The 20,804-nt window shown below is 37.5% G+C and overlaps 1 protein-coding gene across 5 annotated transcripts in view; it reads left to right on the top strand.

Annotated features, from left to right (window-relative positions):
• mef2d (myocyte enhancer factor 2d) overlaps positions 1-20,804 on the top strand; it is a 79,594-nt gene that overhangs the window by 27,319 nt on the left and 31,471 nt on the right. For all 5 annotated transcript variants that reach the window (XM_088410352.1, XM_088410349.1, XM_088410350.1 and 2 more), the window contains exon 2: positions 16,629-16,907. In XM_088410352.1, the coding sequence (XP_088266478.1) occupies positions 16,854-16,907 (54 nt within the window). In that variant the 5' untranslated portion in view covers positions 16,629-16,853. The remainder of the gene's footprint in view (positions 1-16,628; positions 16,908-20,804) is intronic.

Genomic DNA, 20,804 nt, shown 5'->3' with positions numbered 1-20,804 from the left:
TTTCTTTGATGGAAAAATCATCGGTGGTCGACGGGGGGAATTTCGCAGCGTGGATATACTCGCACAGGTAGTGGACTCAACCCACATGACTTGACTTGATCCAGACCGAAGTCGCCGAGCTTGGACTTGCTTGGCTACGACTCGATGTTGACATGAACCACATGACTAAAGTCTTGTCTTTTTACCTTTGGAAAATCTATTTTCAAGTGTGCTTTTGGTTTGATGAATTGAGTTTCATTTCGCTTCAAAGTGGATTAAATCGGATTTCATATACAGAATAAGTAAACTAAGTTACGAGTTGGATCGCAAATGAATGAGACAAATTTTAGGTACCTGATGAACAATGGATGAGGATTTTGGATTTGGATCATTAAAAAAAACGATTGTGTATACAGCTAACACAAACGTAAGCAAGATTGTCTGAGTTATGACTTTCTCACCCCAAGTCGCAACTGGATTTTCTTTCTTTTCTCTATTTTGGCGTGACTAGCTTGATTTTTGGCCACGGCAACTTGGGACTTACTTTGAAATTCAGCGTTTAAGACTAGAGACTATTCACAAATGTGATTTACTCCCAACTGTGGTAGATAATGTGAAAGGGCCATCGTCAGCTGCCGAGCTGACTTCAAATCTGCGACAGCGGGTAGTTGGAGGATGTCATTGAGGGGCGAGGGGGGGGGGGGGGGGGTATGGGGAGTTATGTGTCTCAGGATAGATTTACAGCCCCGCTAGCTCGTGCTGCAGTAGGCCTCGTAACGCCGCACCTGTTGGTTTCCCCTCTTGACTCGCGAGGCTATAAATGTGTCGAGCGTCATGATTGGTGAGCTAGCCGCCACCTGTCAAGACACCGGTGTTTACCTTCAAAAGTCAGCGTAAATATATATAATATATGATGCTAACCTCCACAATAAAGCCATGTTGATTAATTCCCCCTACATGAGTTATGCGCCGTTTGTTAGCGTATCCTTGTAGCTATAAAATCAGAGCGGCTGCTTCCACTGCATCGTCAATTGTGGTATTGGGAAACTCAATTCAATTGAATTCGGCTCGTTCAACGGAAATAAATCAAACGGAAATGCGAAGGAACCGTGAATCATAGCCGATCAAAATCCTTGACTGAAATGTAGCCAGCCAATCAGTGGGCAGTCGTGAAGAGTCATGTCATAACGGTGTTAGCTTGGCGCAAATGTTGATGTTGTTTCGCTAAAATGTCGTCAAAGATAACCAAAAGTACTCAGATGTTCGGCAAAGTCCAGATGACAAAGACAAACAACAAATGTCGGCTCACCTTGAGTCATTTTGGTTATTTCTGTCGTCGCGAGGTTAGCATTAGCGATAATAGCATTTGTAACGATGACACAGTACAGGTAGGGCAAGTCAAGAAGCGATTAAATGGCCAAAGATATTTGTCATCAAAAATAATGTTAAATTCGAAATGAATTGTAATTAACATTTTCCAATAAAAAAGCTAAAACTAATCAAATTCATTTTAATTAACTTTTTATAATAAGCATGCTAAAACTAATCAATAATACAAGTAGCATTCTACTTACTATAAGGTTATTTTGAAAAACTGCCACATCATGGTTCTCTGTTAAACAGGATAAGGCAAATAGTTAAGTTTTTTTTAGGTTTTAGAGTGCAGCAGCATACAAGTATAAAACAGGCGCAAACTGTAGTAGCTGTCTCGACCAAATATTTTTAGAATCGATTATTCCATCGTTTTATCCAATAATTGGATAAAATCTTACTTTACCTGAAAGTGATACAAAACAATCTTTCCTCATATACTGCTCACCAACCAATTACTGCTTATTTGGTATTTTTATTGATTAAAAAAAACAATACAAGATGCCTTAACCAACCGTTTTAAAACTGATTCAACTTCTTGTTTTTGAGGTAAAAGTAGGTGTTTGCAAATGTGTTGATAACACAATCAGTCTGTTTGCATGAATGACAAAAAAAAAAAAAATCATAAATAATCACCGGTATAACTGACATTAGGGGATTTGGACCATTTAAAATAATGAAAAAAAAGATTTTGATTTTTACTCGAGTCTTAAAATTGAGGACTATGCAAAGCAGATAAAAAAAAACAACATTTTTTTACACTTTGGACACTTTTTTGCTGGCCAAATCTCCTTTTTTTCTTTTATATGCCGTGGACCACAAAAAAAATGTATGGTTGGCCGCAAATGGCCGCCGGGCCATTGTTAGCACAGCCCTGATTTCCAGTATTCCTTTAAAATACTACTTTTTGCTTTTACTTGAGTGATATTATTCAAAAGTAGCAATCTTTCTTGAGTATGATTTTCAGCTATGTCGGAAAACATTGGACTGGACATTTTTTTAAAAAATCTTGACCGTTAAATCCACAAGGCTTCGTGTCAGTTTGTTGACCGCTGTCTTGGCCTGTCTCGGTGTCCCTTGTCCAGTTGGCAATTGATTTGACGCCTTATTTTGTTTATAGGGCAGAAGTAGGAAAGCACTGAGCGGTAGAAAGCGGTCAGCCGGGCCGGTGTCCAAGCAGCTGGCGGATGCTTGTTTGAAATTTCATCTCGCCAACAAACGCTTCATGACCGCATGCAATCAGCGGCGTTGGTCGCGAGCCGAAAAGCTGTTGCACTTGTCAAATTGTCTGCCAGGTTGTTTTGTTGCGACTTGAATGTCTTGCGCATACTTGTGGTTCTCGTGATTGGTTGTCAATGACAGACGGATTTCGCCTTACGCTTTTGCGGTGAAGTTCCTCTTCCCGCTTACTTTGTCGGTCAGCAGCACGTGATTCAGATTTTTTTTTTTTCTTTTTTATTGTGTGTCTCGTGTCACCTAAGAGGAACAAAGGCACGGAAACTGATGCCCACAAATCTGGCCTCTTTTAAGGTCATTGGTGGCCGCAACACATATAGTGGTGCGGAGTGGATACATATAGTCAATAACATATCCTCATCTGCACAAACAAAACAAATGAACACAATAAAAATAAACAAATAAATAAACAAAAAACCTGCTCAAAATCTGCAACCTCAGCATAGAACACTATATTTTACAGCACAAAAATGTAGAAATATATATTTGTGGTTTTTTTGTGTATTTATTTATTTTTTGTATTTATAATAATATATTTGTTTTTTTTTCTATCAATTAAAAAATATATATATTTATTAAAAAAAATATATACGTGTGTGTATATATATATATATATATATATATATATATATATCCTAAATTTTTGTTTTTATTTAAGTTTATTTTCCCTTTATTTTTCAAAATAAATTATACCAGTAACTATATTTGTGTGCATTTGACCAGTTTTTTCATAAAAGTATTTTTTTCAGCTAATTTTCCCTCCAATTTCTCAGTAGATTTTCTAATATGCATATATAATGTACAATGTAGCTCCAATAACATAATAGTACATCTTATTTTTGCATGCTTTTTGGAAACAGGAAACAAAAAAACTCAATTTAACTTAAAAGTATGCGAAATTGTAGACCTGTCAAATTAATTGATTAATTGACAGCTCTTCAAATATCAAAATAATCAATAATTACTTTCATAATCCAGTAATCATTCAGTACCATCAGTGAACTTAAAATGTCCAAATCCTTTAATTTCAACCTCTAAACAATAATTGATAAATAGATTCAAACTGGGGAGAAAATGGTTTGGTCATATGGAATAATTTTTTAGTTACAGTAGATTAATTGATAAAATATTCAAAACAAATATAATTTATAAAACAATTCAAATGACAGCCCTACTTGTAGCATTCGATTTCTATAGTTCCAATTTTATGGGCGAGTACCGATATTAGATCTCAGGCTCATACCGACCTTATTGAAGGGATCGGGTACTCTTGAAGAATTCCGATACCGGTCACCCATACTTGAGGCAAAATAATTCAATCTGATATCAAATAAGTCTTCCCTGCCAGTAGTTGGCGCTACACTATGTAGATCTTTGTACAAAACACTTTTATTTTGTTAATTGACATTTTATGTATCATAAGTTTCTCCGAGTGGTCATATTAGTATTTGCCTGAAATCAATGACTTGTGGTATTACCCCTGTGACATGATTCAAAATCAATCATGAATTCAAATATTTTCATCCACTTATGACCTCAACCTACAAGTCGCCGCAAGATTTTTCCATTGGTTCTTTCTTTGAATGCTTCTGGTTGAGCTTGGCACGGCCGGATTGTTGACAAACAGTCGCGCAGCGTCAAGGCAAAGTCACAAACAGGAACAATGCCGTCCCGACCGTAAAGCGCTTTCCCTCGTCATTGTTCCGCCGCTTCACAACGATGTCGCACCTAACGGCGTGATGGGTGTGCCCCCGGGGCTTCTTTTGCTTCCCGTTGCTGATCTAACCAGACAGGTCAAACTACATAGTAGCAGGACGGTCGTCATGCCGTCGCATTATAAAACTTTGATGTTTTACCGATTAAGCTGCCCATGTCATCCGAATTATTGGAACGTGGTTCACTAAATCAAGTTTCGGTAAACAAACTAGTCAACAACCCCTGCTATATGGTCATTTGATTTTTTTTTTCCTTTTTTTGTTGCCGTTGATTGAAGGATTAGATTTTTCGTAACGTGTGGGAGGGGTAAAACAAACCGATGAAATTATAAGGTAGGGGTTGGCATGAGAATAATAATTCAATTAATTCATCATTTTATAAATCAAAGATTGGCTAATTTGCAAAATTGAGTTTTTGAAAAAATGGCAGAATGCTGGGTCATTGGTTTGGAAGACATGTTTACAATAGGTACTAAGTTTTTAATTGTCCACCTGTATGAGCATTTTTAAAAGTAAAAAGTTAACATTTTGTCTATTAATAACTTTTTTAGTACCAGCCAGCCATTTTTAGATACACCTTCAACCTAACACAGTGCTTCTCAATTATATTTTGCCCGATTTTTACGATTATTATCTATAAAAATTGTATAACATTAACCTGTATCCTTCTTAACATTAACAAAAGAAAAAAAGCGATATAAATCAACTTTCAACAACTGTTTATTATTTTTTACAGCATCTAAACGGGTTACAGCATAGTCTAAAACAGAAAAAAAAGTTCAAGTGCATCAGTGCCTAAAACAAAAAAAAGATTATTTATCGATAAATAATGTATTATACCTAAACCTATATCTTTTTTTACATCAACAAAAAAAAGAAAATATCATCGACTTTCAGCAAATGTTAATTATTTTTTCCAGCATTTATACAGGTTATAGCTTAGTCTAAAACAGAAAAAAAAACAAGTTTTCTGTCAATTTTCAGTCAAATGCGACTAGACTCGCAAGCTGGAAACTTTCCGTCTGCCGAGTCAATATCGGAGGCGGGATGACGGCTGCATGAAAGGGGTTTCCACAATACCAGGACACCCGAGAATTGCTTCTACTACATTGAGAACAATACTTACTGTCTTGCAACCATTTTCTCGGTTACACATGATGCTGATGTCATCTAATTATATGATTTCGGGAAGCGGTGTTGGCCGCGTGCCATCGCATGCAAAAATGACATTTGACGTTGATTGTTTTTCTGTTTGTTAGCCTACTTGTGGCTTTTGTACAACGATTTACAGTCATTATGACTTGACTGCTTTGTTCATATTGGTTCGTGGTCAGCTACTCTGCATTCCTACTAAAATCGGGTTGTATTTTTCGTGTTGCACTTTAACAGTAGGAACATGCAATACAGCTTTTTTAGGGGTATGAATATGAGCACTCAACTCTTACCGATACCGATACAAAGTTCCGAAAAGGTCAATTTTCTGTTCTTCTAATTTGTAATGACTAATCATCAAACAGCGACAAGAGAGAGGCTGATACTAGTATCTGATGCCATTGCGAGTACCAATGCCTTGAAATAGGACCAGGTGTCCCTCGGTATCAATATTGGCCTAATTCCGAGTTAAAAGTTGCATGTGTTACTCAGCACCCAAAATGACAACTGACGAATTATTCAACTGTGTCGTTATCGAAATAAGAAATAAAATCGCTACGGCAAAGAAAAAACTGAAAGGTTTGTCATTCCAAAAATAGATTAAAATATTTTGGAAAACATGTTGGAACGTTTTGAAATAATAATAATAATAATAATAAATTCTAGGGGGAGAATGGGGGGAAAAAAATGGTAAAAAAAAATTAGCGGTCATTGAAAAACATGCAAATAATACCAAGTATTACTCCTAAAATATCAGGTTGTTGAAATTAGGTTAACAAAAAAAAAAAGAAAAACTTGTGAATCATAAATCGGATTACTACTAAAATATTAGGGGTAAAAATTAGGTTAAAAAAAAAACCATAATTACCAGTCATCGAAAAACTTGCAAATAATAACAGGATTACTTGCACACACGTCGCTAGTGATAATTTATTTTGAAAACCAAAGCGGACTACCATAAAAAATACAAATATGGGTTAAAAAAGAGTAAATAAATTACAATATTAAAAAACACAAATATATGGCATATTGTTTTTTTATTTGATGGGAAAAAATACACAATATTTAAACCAAGATTTTTTTTGATGACATTTTTTTCCAGCATGGATTATTTCCCGATGTTTATCGCTAATATCGGCAAATTACAGCAAATAAAATGTATGGCAAATGACTCTGTGTTTCTCCATGCCTTTATCCCCTTTCCCAAATCACTTCCACTCAGGAAGTACTTCCTTCCCACTGCATCAGCACCCCCACCTCTTGCCAGCCTCACCCGTGATTGGTTAAGTGGATTGCGGGCAGGGGGGGGGGGGGGGGGGGGGGGGTGAGATCAAGTTCCTCTGCCAATGCTTGGCAGCATGGATGCACAAAACCATCTTTCAGATAGCAGGCCAACATATCACCCCCTCCTGCCCTCCTTTTCCCTCCACCTGCAGATGGTCCCGCCACTAAAACAGCTTTGTTGACACAGCAAAGATGGACTCCCAAAGACCGTGAGCTTGGGAAGTAATCGAGTATACAACGAGCTACTTTACCTAAGTAGATTTTTTAGGTATCTGAATTAGTTCCGTGGTGTATATTAAATCATTCTTATTCTCAGAGAATAAGAAATATAACACTGTATAGTATTTTGCTTCATAAAACTACATAATAATAAATCCTTTAAATAGAATATGAAGAGTTTTTGCATCATGTTTTCATGCACTGATTCCGTGGCCATCATATTTCTGGTGCGCCGATAAGCATGAAAAAAAGAATAGGGTTTCATGGTGTCACCTTTTACAATTACAGCCATGAAAATGTCATTCAGGAAAAGTTCTTATTTTTCTGAAAAATAATATAATGTAAATGATTTTCTGTTGTTTTCTTTGTTTTCTGCTTTGTGAAGTAATGAATGAATGGAAACGATCAGATGTTAGCTATGCTAGTTAGCTAGTTTTCCTGTTTTGAGACACATTAGCAGCATTTAGCATGTATTTGTTATTCAGTATAATGGTTTTACAATTACAGTTATTATTTTTTCATGTTTGGGTAATTAACTTCTTTCCATCGAACACCTGGCTGTAGGTACAGAAAAAAGTACAAATTTTTCCGAAAATGTGTATAGTTAATTTCTGCTAGTATCGTCAGAGTGAAAACAAATCGATATTAGCCATTCTAGTTAGCTAGCTAGCCTTGGTGGTCTATAATGTTTAATTTACAGTTTGCATACTCATTAGCAGCATTTAGCATGTGTTTGTTATTCAGTACGCCTGTCGCAGGTACATAAAAACTACACATTTGTCAGAAATTAGTGTAGTTAATTCTCTGCTATTCTCTGATTTGTGAAATAACATCAAAGTGGAAACAGAGCTGATGTTAGCCATGCTAGTTAGCCTCCCGAGCAGCTTTATTGTGGTTATTCCATTGTTTGGATAACATTAGCAGCATTCAGCATGTATTTGTTTAGGTAAAAAAAAAAAAAAAAAAACGTTTTTATGTTTCATCATGTTACATTAATACATATAAAAAATATATTTTTTTTCCTAAGTAAAACTCGTGAATGTCATATGACAAAAAAATACTACTCTTTTAGAAAACTATTAAAGTTAATTCTACGGTATTCGGTGAAAACAAACTTCTGTTAGCAATGCCAGTTAGCCTTTTTCGCAGCATTTATGGTATGCATTTCACAATTTGTATACCCAGTAGATTTTCTTTGTTCCTCAGCACCACTTCTACCTTCATTTTTTCATCTTAATCACCGTAGTACTGGGTTTATCAAATCTGAATTTCTGTTTTAATCAAAGTTTTTTTTTTTTTTTTTGGGGGGGGGGGCACCTTGAGACCTAAGGCGACATGCTGTAAATACCCCACAGCTGGTGCCTCAAGGCTGCAAAACGAACCTCAGCCGGTCAAGGCGGCCCAGTCAGTGGCCCACTTAGACAACTAGCCAAGCTCTATCATGTCACGTTGCAAAATAGTCCTCTTTTATCTTTGAGCTTACTTGCTTGAATCGGAATCATATTGGTAATTTTGGCTCGAATACAGTAATAGGGGCCCTGCCCTGCCACAAATATTGAAGAATAGAAAAAAAGCTTAATCACGCTGCCTGGCATACAACATAGTACTACTTCCAAGTCTGTGTAACCGAAATGTTGGTAAATAATAGTGTTGCGCACATCTGGAGGTGCTACAAATTGTGTCACAGAATGTTTTGTCTTGTCTGACAATTTCGATCTACTTTGTAGATAGGAACCACCGTCGGACCGCAATCAACCATGTTCATCAGTTGCGTAGGAGGAGTGTGTCTATAATTAGCGTTAGCTAAACAGCCGCACAACAATCTGGTGTCTTTCCTGAATGTGAGCGTGTTAGTCCAGTTTTTGGTTTTGCACTGGCAGGTGAAGGGATGGCACCATAATACTTTGTAGTTAGTCAGCCGGGTAAGACTTTAATTAGCTATGGGGTAAGATCGCAGTCAAAATTGTAAGATTCTCGTTCAACCATTTGTATCCGTAGTTGAACAATTCAGATCCGTAATAATTATATCTTGTGAGTGCAACTCCAGATTCTGTGGATATTCCATTTTTTCTGGCCTCACGCCAGGGAAAATAAGTCGATCTGCGAGTCATCCACCGCGAATGCGTCAAGCAGAGAATCAAAATGGAGGACGCTAACGGCATGCAATACACAAGTTTCAATAGCTCGTCACTCTTCAATGGTAAGGATGATTTATGCTAATTTTTTGAGATGGTCAAATGAAGCTTTTGTGGGCCCTTTGGGGCCAATTTCTTGAAAAATGGCTTCATTTTTGGAATCTTCTGTAACAGCTGGGTAGCTCTCCTGGAAGGAACAAAATCTGCAGTTAATTTGAAAGAACCAGGGGAAAATAAGGGGAAACTCAATCTATGTGGTCAATATAGAGCACAGGTGTCAAACTTAAGGCTCGGGGGCCAGAACCTTGAAAATTAAAGTACTTTTTTAGTACGGCATCCTAATAGTGTGACTTAGCAACAATCAAGTTTTAAATACTCAACTCGTTCACTCTCAGCCCAGTTAAAATGGAGTAGAATGTGAATGTTAACATTCATTTCCAGCCTTGTAAAAATGAATCTTTGACATCTATAGCAGTCAGTGGTAGTAATCTGATTATGACTTTTTCAACTGGACTAGATGTTCTATTAAGGAACAATGTGAAGGGAAAAGCGAAAAAGGGGACAGGCGTGTGATGTTGAAAGCAATTGTCAGTTTGAATTTCTGGCGTAGGACTGAAACAGTTTTACGTTATTACTGATAAACCCCGCTAAAATGTCAGCGTAATTATCGTAACCACTGTATTTGGCGTCTGTGAGGTTTGACATTTTCTACCGGTTCCATGCTGTAAAAACTGACCCTCGCGCCGCATCTCTCTGTAAACTTTGATTTTGTGCTTTGACTCAGGCATGTCACGGTCACCCGTTTTCCGCCGCCGGGAATAACACCGTTGCGGAACGCGGGGGCCGGAGGTAGCTCGTCGGCGGTGAGGTCACCCGTTAGTCGACCTCGCTCGCCCCTGCCCGATTTGGGTGACTTACCCCGCGGCCTTCCGTCATCCGGCAGGTGATGGCGGCAAATAAATGTTGTGGTCACACGAGACCCCCCCGCCCGTCGCGACCCCTTCATCTCCACAGATTGAGGCTTTGAAATGCTGCAACAGATGTCAGGGATAATGATGCCGCCATGCAACATTCTCGAACTGCTCTTTTAGCGAACTAATCTGTGCGGCGGGTTGGCTCCGAGGCAACGACCTAGCATGCCCCCCCCGCCTGAGCTTAGCGGAAGCGTTCGCGCGGATCCCTAGCGCTTTTGCTTTTTAGCATTTCATAAAAATCCCGAGCTTCACATTCACGGTAACAGTCGAGCTGTGGCGGACTGTTAGCTAGCGCGGCTTTCAGTACAACCAGGCGAATGTCGGATATTTTTTTTGCCCAATCAGATTTCATCCTCCGTGTGTTGTCAAGTCAAGCTAATCTGCCTAGTGACTTCAGAATCAGTGAGACAGGCAAATCACTAATTAATCAGCGACATTTTAAAATCTTCCAATAAATAAACTAGCATGTTCATCATTCCTCCAAAAAATTCTTCAACTAAATGAATGAAAAAAAATCCTTTTTGGTTCACAAAATGCATTGTGTGGGCGCAATTAATGACGTTATAAGGACATTATTTTTTTCTCAAATGCGTTGGTGGCACTAGTATTTTAATGGGTGTCATATTCAACACATTTATGCCAAATGTATTTTTCACTATGTATTTTATGATTTTTTTTAAACATACTGTGGTTGGGTGTGAAGTAATGACACGATTTCTTGTATTTCTCACCTAATCATTGCTTAAAAAAAAAAAAAATCATAGTTTTGAATGATAGGTTAGCATTGTTAGCATCATTATATATATTTATTGATGCAAGGTTATGGTATGGATTTATGTGTAATAAATATGATAACAGTGTTACTTGTATGCAACGATTAACGTAGATAAAGGTAAATAGCTAAAACAGTCGGCTTCACTGATTATTTTTGACTGATGTTTGAAGGGCCACAACTGTCGATTTTATTGAATGGTTAGAGTTTCTTTTATTAGTACACGGAGTCTTTTTAAATGGTAATAAATATGCCTTTTTAAAAATATAGATAAAATATTTGGTTTAAAAGTCATTTCAGGCTTGTTTTGCTGCCGTTGTCTTTTTGGTGTCATAAGTCCACGAGACAGAACTTCAAATGTTAAAAAAAAAATCAAGAACGCAAAGAACATATCCACTGAAGCATCTGAAATCAGAGGAGTTTTTTTTTTTTTTTTTTTTTCCCAGACTCCTTCTTCTGCCCAGTCCGTCTTCAGGGACGATGTAGTTTTCATCAAAAGTAGCTGCACCTCAGATATTTTTCATTTCCTCAAGCGCGCCGCCGCGTCACGTCTGCTTTTATGTCCCTTCACAAAATGTCCACGTTCTCCTGAGGTACTCCACTTTTCATGTCGCCGGGCGTCCCTCAGGGCTCCTTTCTAGATCCGCCGCAAATTTGCTAATTATCAGTGTTTACGTTTCCGACGCAACGGAGCACAAAAGCTCTGCGTGTATATTAGATTTTGCTTGTGAAGGTTAAAAAAGATTGCGACTTGACCACCTCAGTGGATTGAGGACATTGCGGCGCCATGAAAAATCCCTGCAAGCCGCCTTTGAACAGCTAACGAAGGCTGCGACTAACTGTGAGAATGACACGCATACACGCTCTCACTCACCTTGTTATCGTTTGGATTTAACATACCAGCGAGCGTGTCATTGGAAAGAATGTTCAACACATTTGGAACACTTCCTCCTTTCACTTTTTTCCTCTTTCTGTTTTTTTTTTTTTTTAATACCCGCAGTGCACTAATGATGTGATCCAGGTAGAATTAATTATCCTCCTCTGAACTCTTATCAAATCTGTGCCAGCAGAAAGGGAGGCAACAATCTGAAGAGGAGTTAAAAATGGATTTTTCCAAGTGCTGAATTTCACAAGGATGTTGCCGACGGTTTCGACATCCCCGCCGTAGAAGTTCTAGCCTGCGGTTCTTCATCAGGAAAACAATTAGCGGCAAGTCGCCACCCTCCCTCTATCTCTCCCGCTCATCAGTGAATAATTCATAGATAAGTTTTTAAAAAAAAATCACGAAAAGAAGTCACAACAATAAAGTTCATTTTTTTGCGTAAATGTTCGTATTACGCAAATAAAGTTGATTTTTTTAGGAATACTTTAATGAGAATTTTTTTTTGCAGTTAAATAATAAAGGACAATATTGTGAGTCTAATATTTCCAAAAAAGCTATATAGAGGAAAAAAAAATCAAGAAAAAATATTACATATTATGTAATTTGCACAGAAAATCTAAAAAAAAAAAAAGTGTCATTTTTGCCAAAATCCAGATTTCAAGAGAATAAAGTTGGATGATTTGTTTCAATAATTTAATGAGAATAATAGTATGTTTGTGCATGTAAAAAATACAGCACAATATTATGAGTCTAATATTTAAAAAAAAAAAGCCATATTGTGAGAAACGAAATGTTTTTCAAGACAAAATATTATATATTATGACATTTGAGCCTTTCTTAGAAAAACTAAAAAAAAAAAAAATGTGTCATTTGTGCCAAAATCAAGGTTTTAAGAGAATAGAGTTAGTTGATTTGTTTTAATAAATGATGATCAAATGCAGCACAATATTATGAGTCCAATATTTCCAAACAAAATATTATATATTATGATGTTTGAGCCTTTTTATTGAAAACCTAAAATAAATTGAAGTTTCATTTTTGACAAAATCCGATTATTATGAGAATAAAGTTGGATGATTTTTTTTTTTTTTTTAAATAATCTAATGAAAATAAAAGTATTGTCAGAAAAAAAAGCTTGATTATTCTAATCTACAATTCGGTCTTCATGTTTTCTAGATAAAAACCTAGATTACAAGATTGTATTCACATTACAAAATCTGACTTTTTTGTCAAAAAAGAACTGATTGATCTGAATTGTTCTGCGCTATTTAAAATTAAATGATACATGATTGAAGTCATTTAATATTGCAAATAGTATTTTTTAGGGAAAAAGTGTAATATTACAAGATTTGATTAGAATTTTTCATTTAGAGATAACATAAGCCTTTTTAATCACAAAAAATGGCGAAATTGAAGTCATTTGTCAATTAAAAAATTTTAAACCTAATGAGAGATAACTTCAATTTCAAGTTTAATACCTTGAATTTCAAGGTGAAAATATTTTTTTCTTTCTTTCAAAGAGCCATATTAGAATAACATTGTACTTTATTTAGAAATAAAAACGCCACCCAATTAATTTGTTGCTAGGAGTTGAAAATATTTTTTGCCAATGCAGAGGTGCAGAATTTCACACGGATGTTGCGGACGGTTTCGACATCCTGCTGTGGATCTCGTAGCCTCCGGTTGTTCATCGGGAAAACAATTAGCACGGAGCTGCCGCACACCCTCCCTCGCTCTCGTCAGTGCATAATTCATAGACAGTTCAGCGGTGAAGCTTTCACTCTTTACGAGCGCAAAAGGAATTGACGGGAAATTTCAAACCCTTCCTACTATTCGTAAAAAGTCCAGAAGCTAGAAAGATCTCGGTTTTTGGAAAAGTTTTTAACCCTCATGCAGTATTTTGACCATCTTTGGGTCATTTTCTTCTACATCAATCTCACATTGTTTTCGCCAAGGGATGGCACACTCCTGCTAGTGTGATAAGTAGGTGGTCGTGCCATGTTGAACTTTGACGTATGGGTGAAATTTCAGCTCCCTAGTGTCTTCTTTCAATGCTTTTGAAATGCATTGGTTGTAGAGCTGCACAATTATGGCCAAAGTAATAATTAAGATTATTTGGTCAACATCGAAATCGCGATTATTAATCACGAAACCTTTTTTTTAAACAAGCAGTAAATAAACAAGGTTTCGAGGCTTGATACTTTTAAATAATAATAATGTTAAACTAAAATGAATAAATAATTAAATAAAATAAGTAAATAATTCAAAGAAATTCACCCCCCCCAAGACTTGATAAAAATTTGGCAACACCGCTAACTTACTTACTTGCTAAGTGTAAACCAATGAAAAAAATAATAACTTCGAACGGAGCACGTAATATATTTTCAAGCACATTTTAATCAGCAGTCACAATTTCATTTTTGGTCATTTCAAACCGAATTTAATCCCATAGGATTTTTCAAAATGGGTCTCAAGTGACAGCTGGTGCTTTATATATATATATATATATATATATATATATATATATATATATATATATATATATATATATATATTAGGAATCAGGTGGGAAACTCAATGTCATTTCACACCGGTCTATAGGAAGTATATTAGGGTGAGGAAGCAGAGGCTTTTGTCACGCAAACATGTGCAAAACAATGCCCCCTAGTGGTAGACAAAAATGTGCTTGACTTTTTAAATGCTAACATCGCCGAGGATGAGCTTAATTAATGGCGGCAGCCAAAATCGCGATCGCGATTAAAATTCGATTAATTGTGCAGCCCTACTTTGATGTAAGGATCAAACGATTGGACAACAAGGGTTTTTTTAGTTGCGATTCAGCATTCTTGACTTAAAAAAACACTCTCTGCGATTCCTTACGCTTGTTCAAAAATAACTCTAATATGTTTGTTTACATGCCGCAGTAGCCATTGACGTTGGCGTCTGTCCGCGTGACAGACTCACAATGGAGGCCGGCAGGTAGGCAGCTAATGCAAACAATGTCGGCGAGCTGGCGTGGCGTCATCCCAGCGCGTGTGTACACACAGTCTGCGTGCCGGCGTGTATGGATTTATTTATGGACGGACGGCTATTTTTATAACTGGGCCGCAAATAGTAGCAATGGCGTCCAAAAGCAGCCCCGGTCTCCCTTGGCGTTCCTTCTCATTCATTCATGACTTTGCAACAACACTGCACGCGTTCTTCTTCTTTGGAATTTTTAGAATGCTTGCCCAACCGCAACCTCCAAATTTTACTACATACAGTACATGTTTGACTGGAGGCGACCGTTTATTTAAACAGAGGTTTTACTGATACTTTTTCCACAGTCGTGCAATTTTTTTTCAATTTAGTGCCTTTTTTTGGGGTGGGGCGTGTCAAGTTGAATAATTTGTTTTGTCAAGAAAAAAAGATGTTTTTCAAAGAGGCTGGAATTTATAGCAAAATGTAACATCCTTTTGGGGGACTTATTACTGGATTTAATTAGAATTTTTTTTGAAAAAGTCGTAAATACATCATTACATCAGATTTTGGGATAAATTTGGAATATTTTCATATCATATTTTCTTTTGATAAACCTTTACTGTGTTATTACAATTTATTATCTGATACAGGTGATCCCTTTGGTTCTAGAAAACAAACTTTAGCAACACAAAAAATAAAATAATAGTTTTTCAGGAAAGTCATGTTTTAAAAGTAAAGTGATTTTACAAAGTTTTTTAACAACAAAAAGTATATTTTCACCTCAACTTAGTTGTATTTATTTGAAGACAACAGTATAAAATTAAAGTAGCATTTTATTTTCAAGAGTGAAATTATTATTGTTCATTTTGTAAATTGTTATTAATGTTTTTCGAGACTATTTTGTATTAAAGTGGTAAAATTCGGGAAAAAGTTCAAATTTTTTTGAGGAGAAAATGTGACCTTATTATATATCCCACAAAATATATATGAAAAAATTCAAAATCCTTATTTTGATTTCAAAGTTTTTTTTAAAAATACCTGGATTAAATAAATTCATTGTTTGTTGTTATTGATATATTTCTCTGTAAGGTGAACTCTTCTTAAAATTTGCTTTTGTGTTCATTTATTGTTTCTTTTTTGATGCACTAAAGGCAGAAAAAAAAAAAAGCATTTTAGAACCATCTTTCTAAAAAAGCAAATGCCAGCTGGAGACATTTCAAGACCAAATAAAAAATACAAAAAGTTAAAAAAGACAAACAAAAAGATTGTCTTTCGGGAAAAAAAAAAAATATAAAAATAGTTGTTGACTTTCAAGTCACATTTTGAATTAAGAGTAAAATTTGTCTTACATTAAAGTCATATTTAATTGTTGTTTTTCTTTATTATTATTTATTATTATTATATTATTATATTATTATTATTATATAAAAAAATATTCATTTATGTTTCAGAACTGTTTCTTTCCAAGAACAATTTTTTTAAGGAGCAAATAAAAGCCTGGAGAATTAAAAGAAAAAGGAAAAAAAATCCCACAATGACGCACACAAAAGGCTGCACGGCGGCTGTCATGTCGGCGTTGGCCGGCGTGCCAGGCGGCCCCAACCGGGCAGCCGGTTGCCGTGGGCGACCGTCCGATCAGTGATGTGGCGGTGATGCCTCTAATGAAGCTGACACAGCACAGCCTCCCTGCTCGCCGGGCCGCCGAGGGCTTCCTGTTCTGCATGGACCCCCCCTCCCCCCAACCCCCCCACCCAGCTCGACTCGTTTCATGTGCGGCGGATTTGATGGCCGCCTCATTTATTCTCTTGTTTATCGGCGGGGTCGAGGCAAAGACGATGTTTGTAGTAGCTAAAGTGGGTCACGGTCTACAAACCGAGCGCCCGCCAGCCCCCCCCAACCCAACTGCGACCCCGCCTGTGTGACAAACGCCCGTGTGTTGTTTTCCAGGAGCCGGCCAGCTGAGGTGAAGGCAAGGGCACAGCGTGGATGAGCCGCTCGGGAAACGAGGACCATGATCTGAAGGCTCGCTCGTTCTCTGTTCTTCCTCCGTCGTCCTCGTCGAATAAAGGGCTCCCGCGTCCCACGGGAAGTGTTTAAACGCACAAGCAGGAAGTTCAAGAAGATTCTGCCGTCACCCGAACGCCTCCCCGCCTCCGCCGCAACGACATCAACATGGGGAGGAAAAAGATTCAAATTCAGAGGATCACCGATGAGCGCAACAGACAGGTTAGCGGCAAGCGCGCGCTTAAACTTTACCGACTGGTCTTACTGGGAAAACCGCTTTTGTACATCCTTGCCCAAAGTTGCATCCGAGACTGAAACTATTAAACTAATAACTCAAATAACTTGATTACAAAAAACCCATCGTGAATCCATCAAAGAAAAATCACAAAAGTTCACATGGTTGTTAAAAGTCACAAATGGGTCTGAAACAATTCTTAAAATTACAGCCATACGTCACATGCGGGTTCACCTGCAGTAGAACCAAATCATGTTTGCGGCCAGAAATTTTTCACAACAGGGGACTTTTCACTCGAATCTCTGACGTAAACATAAGAAAATGTGCTAAAAACAAACCATCAGACGTTGAAAAAAGAAAGAAATTGCCAAATCTACAATAAGCATTTATTTTCAATTTCTTGTCTAAATTTCACCTTGCATCCTCCATCTTTCATCTTTATTTTTTTTATCCTGTCTTGTAATGTTAAGCTTGGCTTATGCGCGACGCGTCTGCGGGTTCCGCGCGTCAAATGACGTTATTTCTGCAACCACGCCCCACGGTGTGGACCAGATTTTCTGCAACGCGTACCTCCTGGAATTTCTTTACGAGCGGAAAACATGACTGACAAACTATTACTTATGCAATTTTGCCGGTACAAACATCTTTATAATTCGGCTGAAAAGGACTACCGTGACCTAAATACAGTAAACAACTCCTGGCGAGCATCACAGTGGAGAGAGATGAGGAAAAACACTTGGAAAATTTTAGATCGTTTGAATCTACCAGGTGATCTAGCTATGTGAGAGAGTAGTGCTGTTTGTCTGCTGTTGACTCCTGCTACTGCCACCTAGAGCATGGGAGAATATCGGCTGACTGCGGGGGAAAGCCGCACCAAGTATCAAGTGCTCTTAAACGCGTGCCGGCACGTCAAGCATAAACCAAGATAGAGTTTTGTGTCATGCTTGTTTTCACCATAGTGAATTTCGGTGCAAGGCAAATGCAGAAAAAAAATGATTTTTTTGTTGTTGTTATATGGGCAAGTAAGGAAGAGAAAGGCTTCAATGCATGGATTTTTTTCGCACTGGGGGTATGTTTGAGGGATTGCAACCCCATTTAAACCAAAAATGAAATTTTTTTTTTTTTTAAAGACTATACGAAAAAGACATCATAGTTACTCAGGGCTTAGGTGATGATAAATCACTGGCAAACATGGTCATGTGACTTTTACAAGCTAAGCTGAGAGGTCATTTCCATAAACGTTGAGAAAAACAGTGATGTCATTTTCAGTTGACTCCTGAAAACATATCAACCCTTATGTAGTATCTTGACCATTTTTGGGTCATTTTCTTGCACATCATTATCACAGTATTTCGCACATTCTTGGTAGTGTGATAACAAAGTCGTCATGCCATGATGAGCCATGATGTTGTCACCATCTGGGTGAAATTTCAGCTCCCTACTGTCTTCTTTCAAATCTTCCCCTTTGATGGGAAATGCATCTGATGTAAAGATCAAACGAAATAGCGCAGAATACATTCTTGCAACTAGTAGGCCAAAGTGGAACATACTATGTTGAAGAAAAACTTCCCGTTGGTCTCCAACTTAAATTTCATCATCACCAATGTGCTGAATTTTCAAACACCGTTGATGTGATGCCACCAAGCCTTTTTTGGGAAGAAAAATCCTCGGAATGAGGATTTATTTAGCCTAAGATAATAAAGACGAACCAAAGCAATTCCTAAATAATAGAAATAGAATTTAAATTTCCCACTGGAGAACACGCTGTTGTGGCTTCCCGTGTAGCTTGAACAACACTTTGAGTGTTCTCTCAGCAGTATCAGCGCAACATCAAAGCGAATTTTTTTTTTACCAGACTCGTATTACGCCGCGGACCGTCATGGGGTTTCTTCTTCTAACTAGTGGAAATAAAGAGCAAGATGGTATCCTTCAACAACAACAAAAATGTCCTCGGAGCGCAGTTACATCAGTAGCATATTGTCATCCAGGATGAAAGGCTAAATGATCCGTCGAAAACGAGTCGCCCGCTAAATGGGCTGCGCTTTATTGAGCACACTGAGTAATGGATTTGACACGGCCACCTCCAGCAGCCCACAGTCGGGGTACAGCAAGACGGCGGCGGGGGAGAGGAACAAGGTAAATAAAATAAAAAGCCCGGCCGCCGGCTTTTTTGAGGGGGGAATTATCCTCTGCTTTTTATTTCCTCCTCATCAATCCCAGCAGGTTGTATTTCCATAAAGGCGCATGAATGACGCCCGAGGGCCACCGAGGATTCATCTTCAGACGCAATCGGAGCTATTTGCGGTCTGCTTAATGGATCCGGAGTTCGGATCAGGTGTCCAGCGGTTAGTCGATAATTTGACAAACTTACTGGATTGATTGATCGAGACCGGGTGAGTCACGGGATTGCAAAAATTCCAGGAATGGATCAAAAATTAACGCAGGTTGCTTTTCGACATATTCGGTCCTAAAATATATATTTTATAATTTTTACAAGATTTTTTTTAATTAAAGTTAAATAAAAAGAAAATCAGATTTTAAAAAAACAATGTTGCACTATAGAAATTGAATGCTACGAGTTGAATCGAATTTTTTTAGAATCGATTATTCTATTAAATAATCCATCCGAATGATCTGATCAAATTTGATTTTCAGTGTATTCCAAAACAATATTTTTTCCACTCACCAATTATTGTTGTTTTAATTGGGGATTATAAAATAATAAATTATAAGGAAATGCTAAATTCTAGATGAAAAATGTAATGAAAGTTGAACCATACAGCACATAAATATTGTTAAATATAAAGTTTCTCATAAATTTGAGAGGCTGAAATATGAGCATTTGGACAATTAGGAGTCAAATTATGCTCTAAACAGCCACGCACTTATGAAAACAGTTGTCGATTCATCGATTAGTTTAGACAGTATAAAATAGGCATTGTGCTGCTCCTTCTGTTGTGCGCACCTGGAGGCAGTATCTCACAAATTTACCGTACATGCAGACAGCTCACTAAATCATGGTAATTTTACTCATTCGTTGCAGAGGATAAAGAATATATGTATAATGTATAAGTATTTTTTGCAGAAAGTGTTCATTTGTGAAGATGTTCTCCTAAAGGACACTCACTCATTTGCTGGTGCTGGTGTAGGGGGGAAAAAAAAGGTCTTCTTTTGAATCTTAATGAAGAGCGACGCCGGTGAAAAGAAATCAAATGGATGTCGGAGAACATGAGCGCCCGTCACCCTCCCACATGTTGATTGGGGAGATGTTTCCATAAGCTCCGCAAAACAAACAGCCAGTGCAAGTGTGGGCCCGGCTGGATGCGTGACAGTATCTCCAAATGCACATTTCTTCTTCTTCTTCTTCTCCCTTCTCCTTTCAAGCATTACTCACGCTGTGAAGCATTGCCGAGATTTTTTTATTTATTTATATATTGCTGGTTCCTGTATTGACATTTTTGGAAAGACAAATGTTGCACAGGCCAAATGTGATTTTTTTTTCACAATGCGAACCTGTCGGGTTTTGGCCCAAAATGTCAGACTCACAAAAAAAAAAAAAAAAAAAGAACTGAATCAAGTTTTTGTTTTGAAGCAACCTTTAAACAAGTAAATGATGCTAAAATTAGAAAAATATACTGGTTAAGTTTTGACTGTTGCATGCACTTACTGAGGAAAATTATCCTCCAAAAAAAGTGCCTAGCAGGAAAACAACAACAACCCCCCCCCAAAAAAAAAACCCTCCCCTTCAAGTCATCATTTCATCCACACTGGTTGCCATGGAGGCTGAGAGCGTGTTGTTGTTCTTCCAGCACTGCGCACGAGCTAACAAACGCTAGCGAGCCGTTGGCTACGGGAAAACGACGAGAGTCTGTGGCGGCTCTCAG

The sequence above is a fragment of the Hippichthys cyanospilos genome, chromosome 3, assembly GCF_059441005.1.
Source record: "Hippichthys cyanospilos isolate Australia breed blue-spotted pipefish chromosome 3, RoL_Hcya_1.0, whole genome shotgun sequence".
In the NCBI taxonomy this organism is placed as follows: domain Eukaryota; kingdom Metazoa; phylum Chordata; class Actinopteri; order Syngnathiformes; family Syngnathidae; genus Hippichthys; species Hippichthys cyanospilos.
This window is presented reverse-complemented; position numbering and strand designations above follow the sequence as displayed.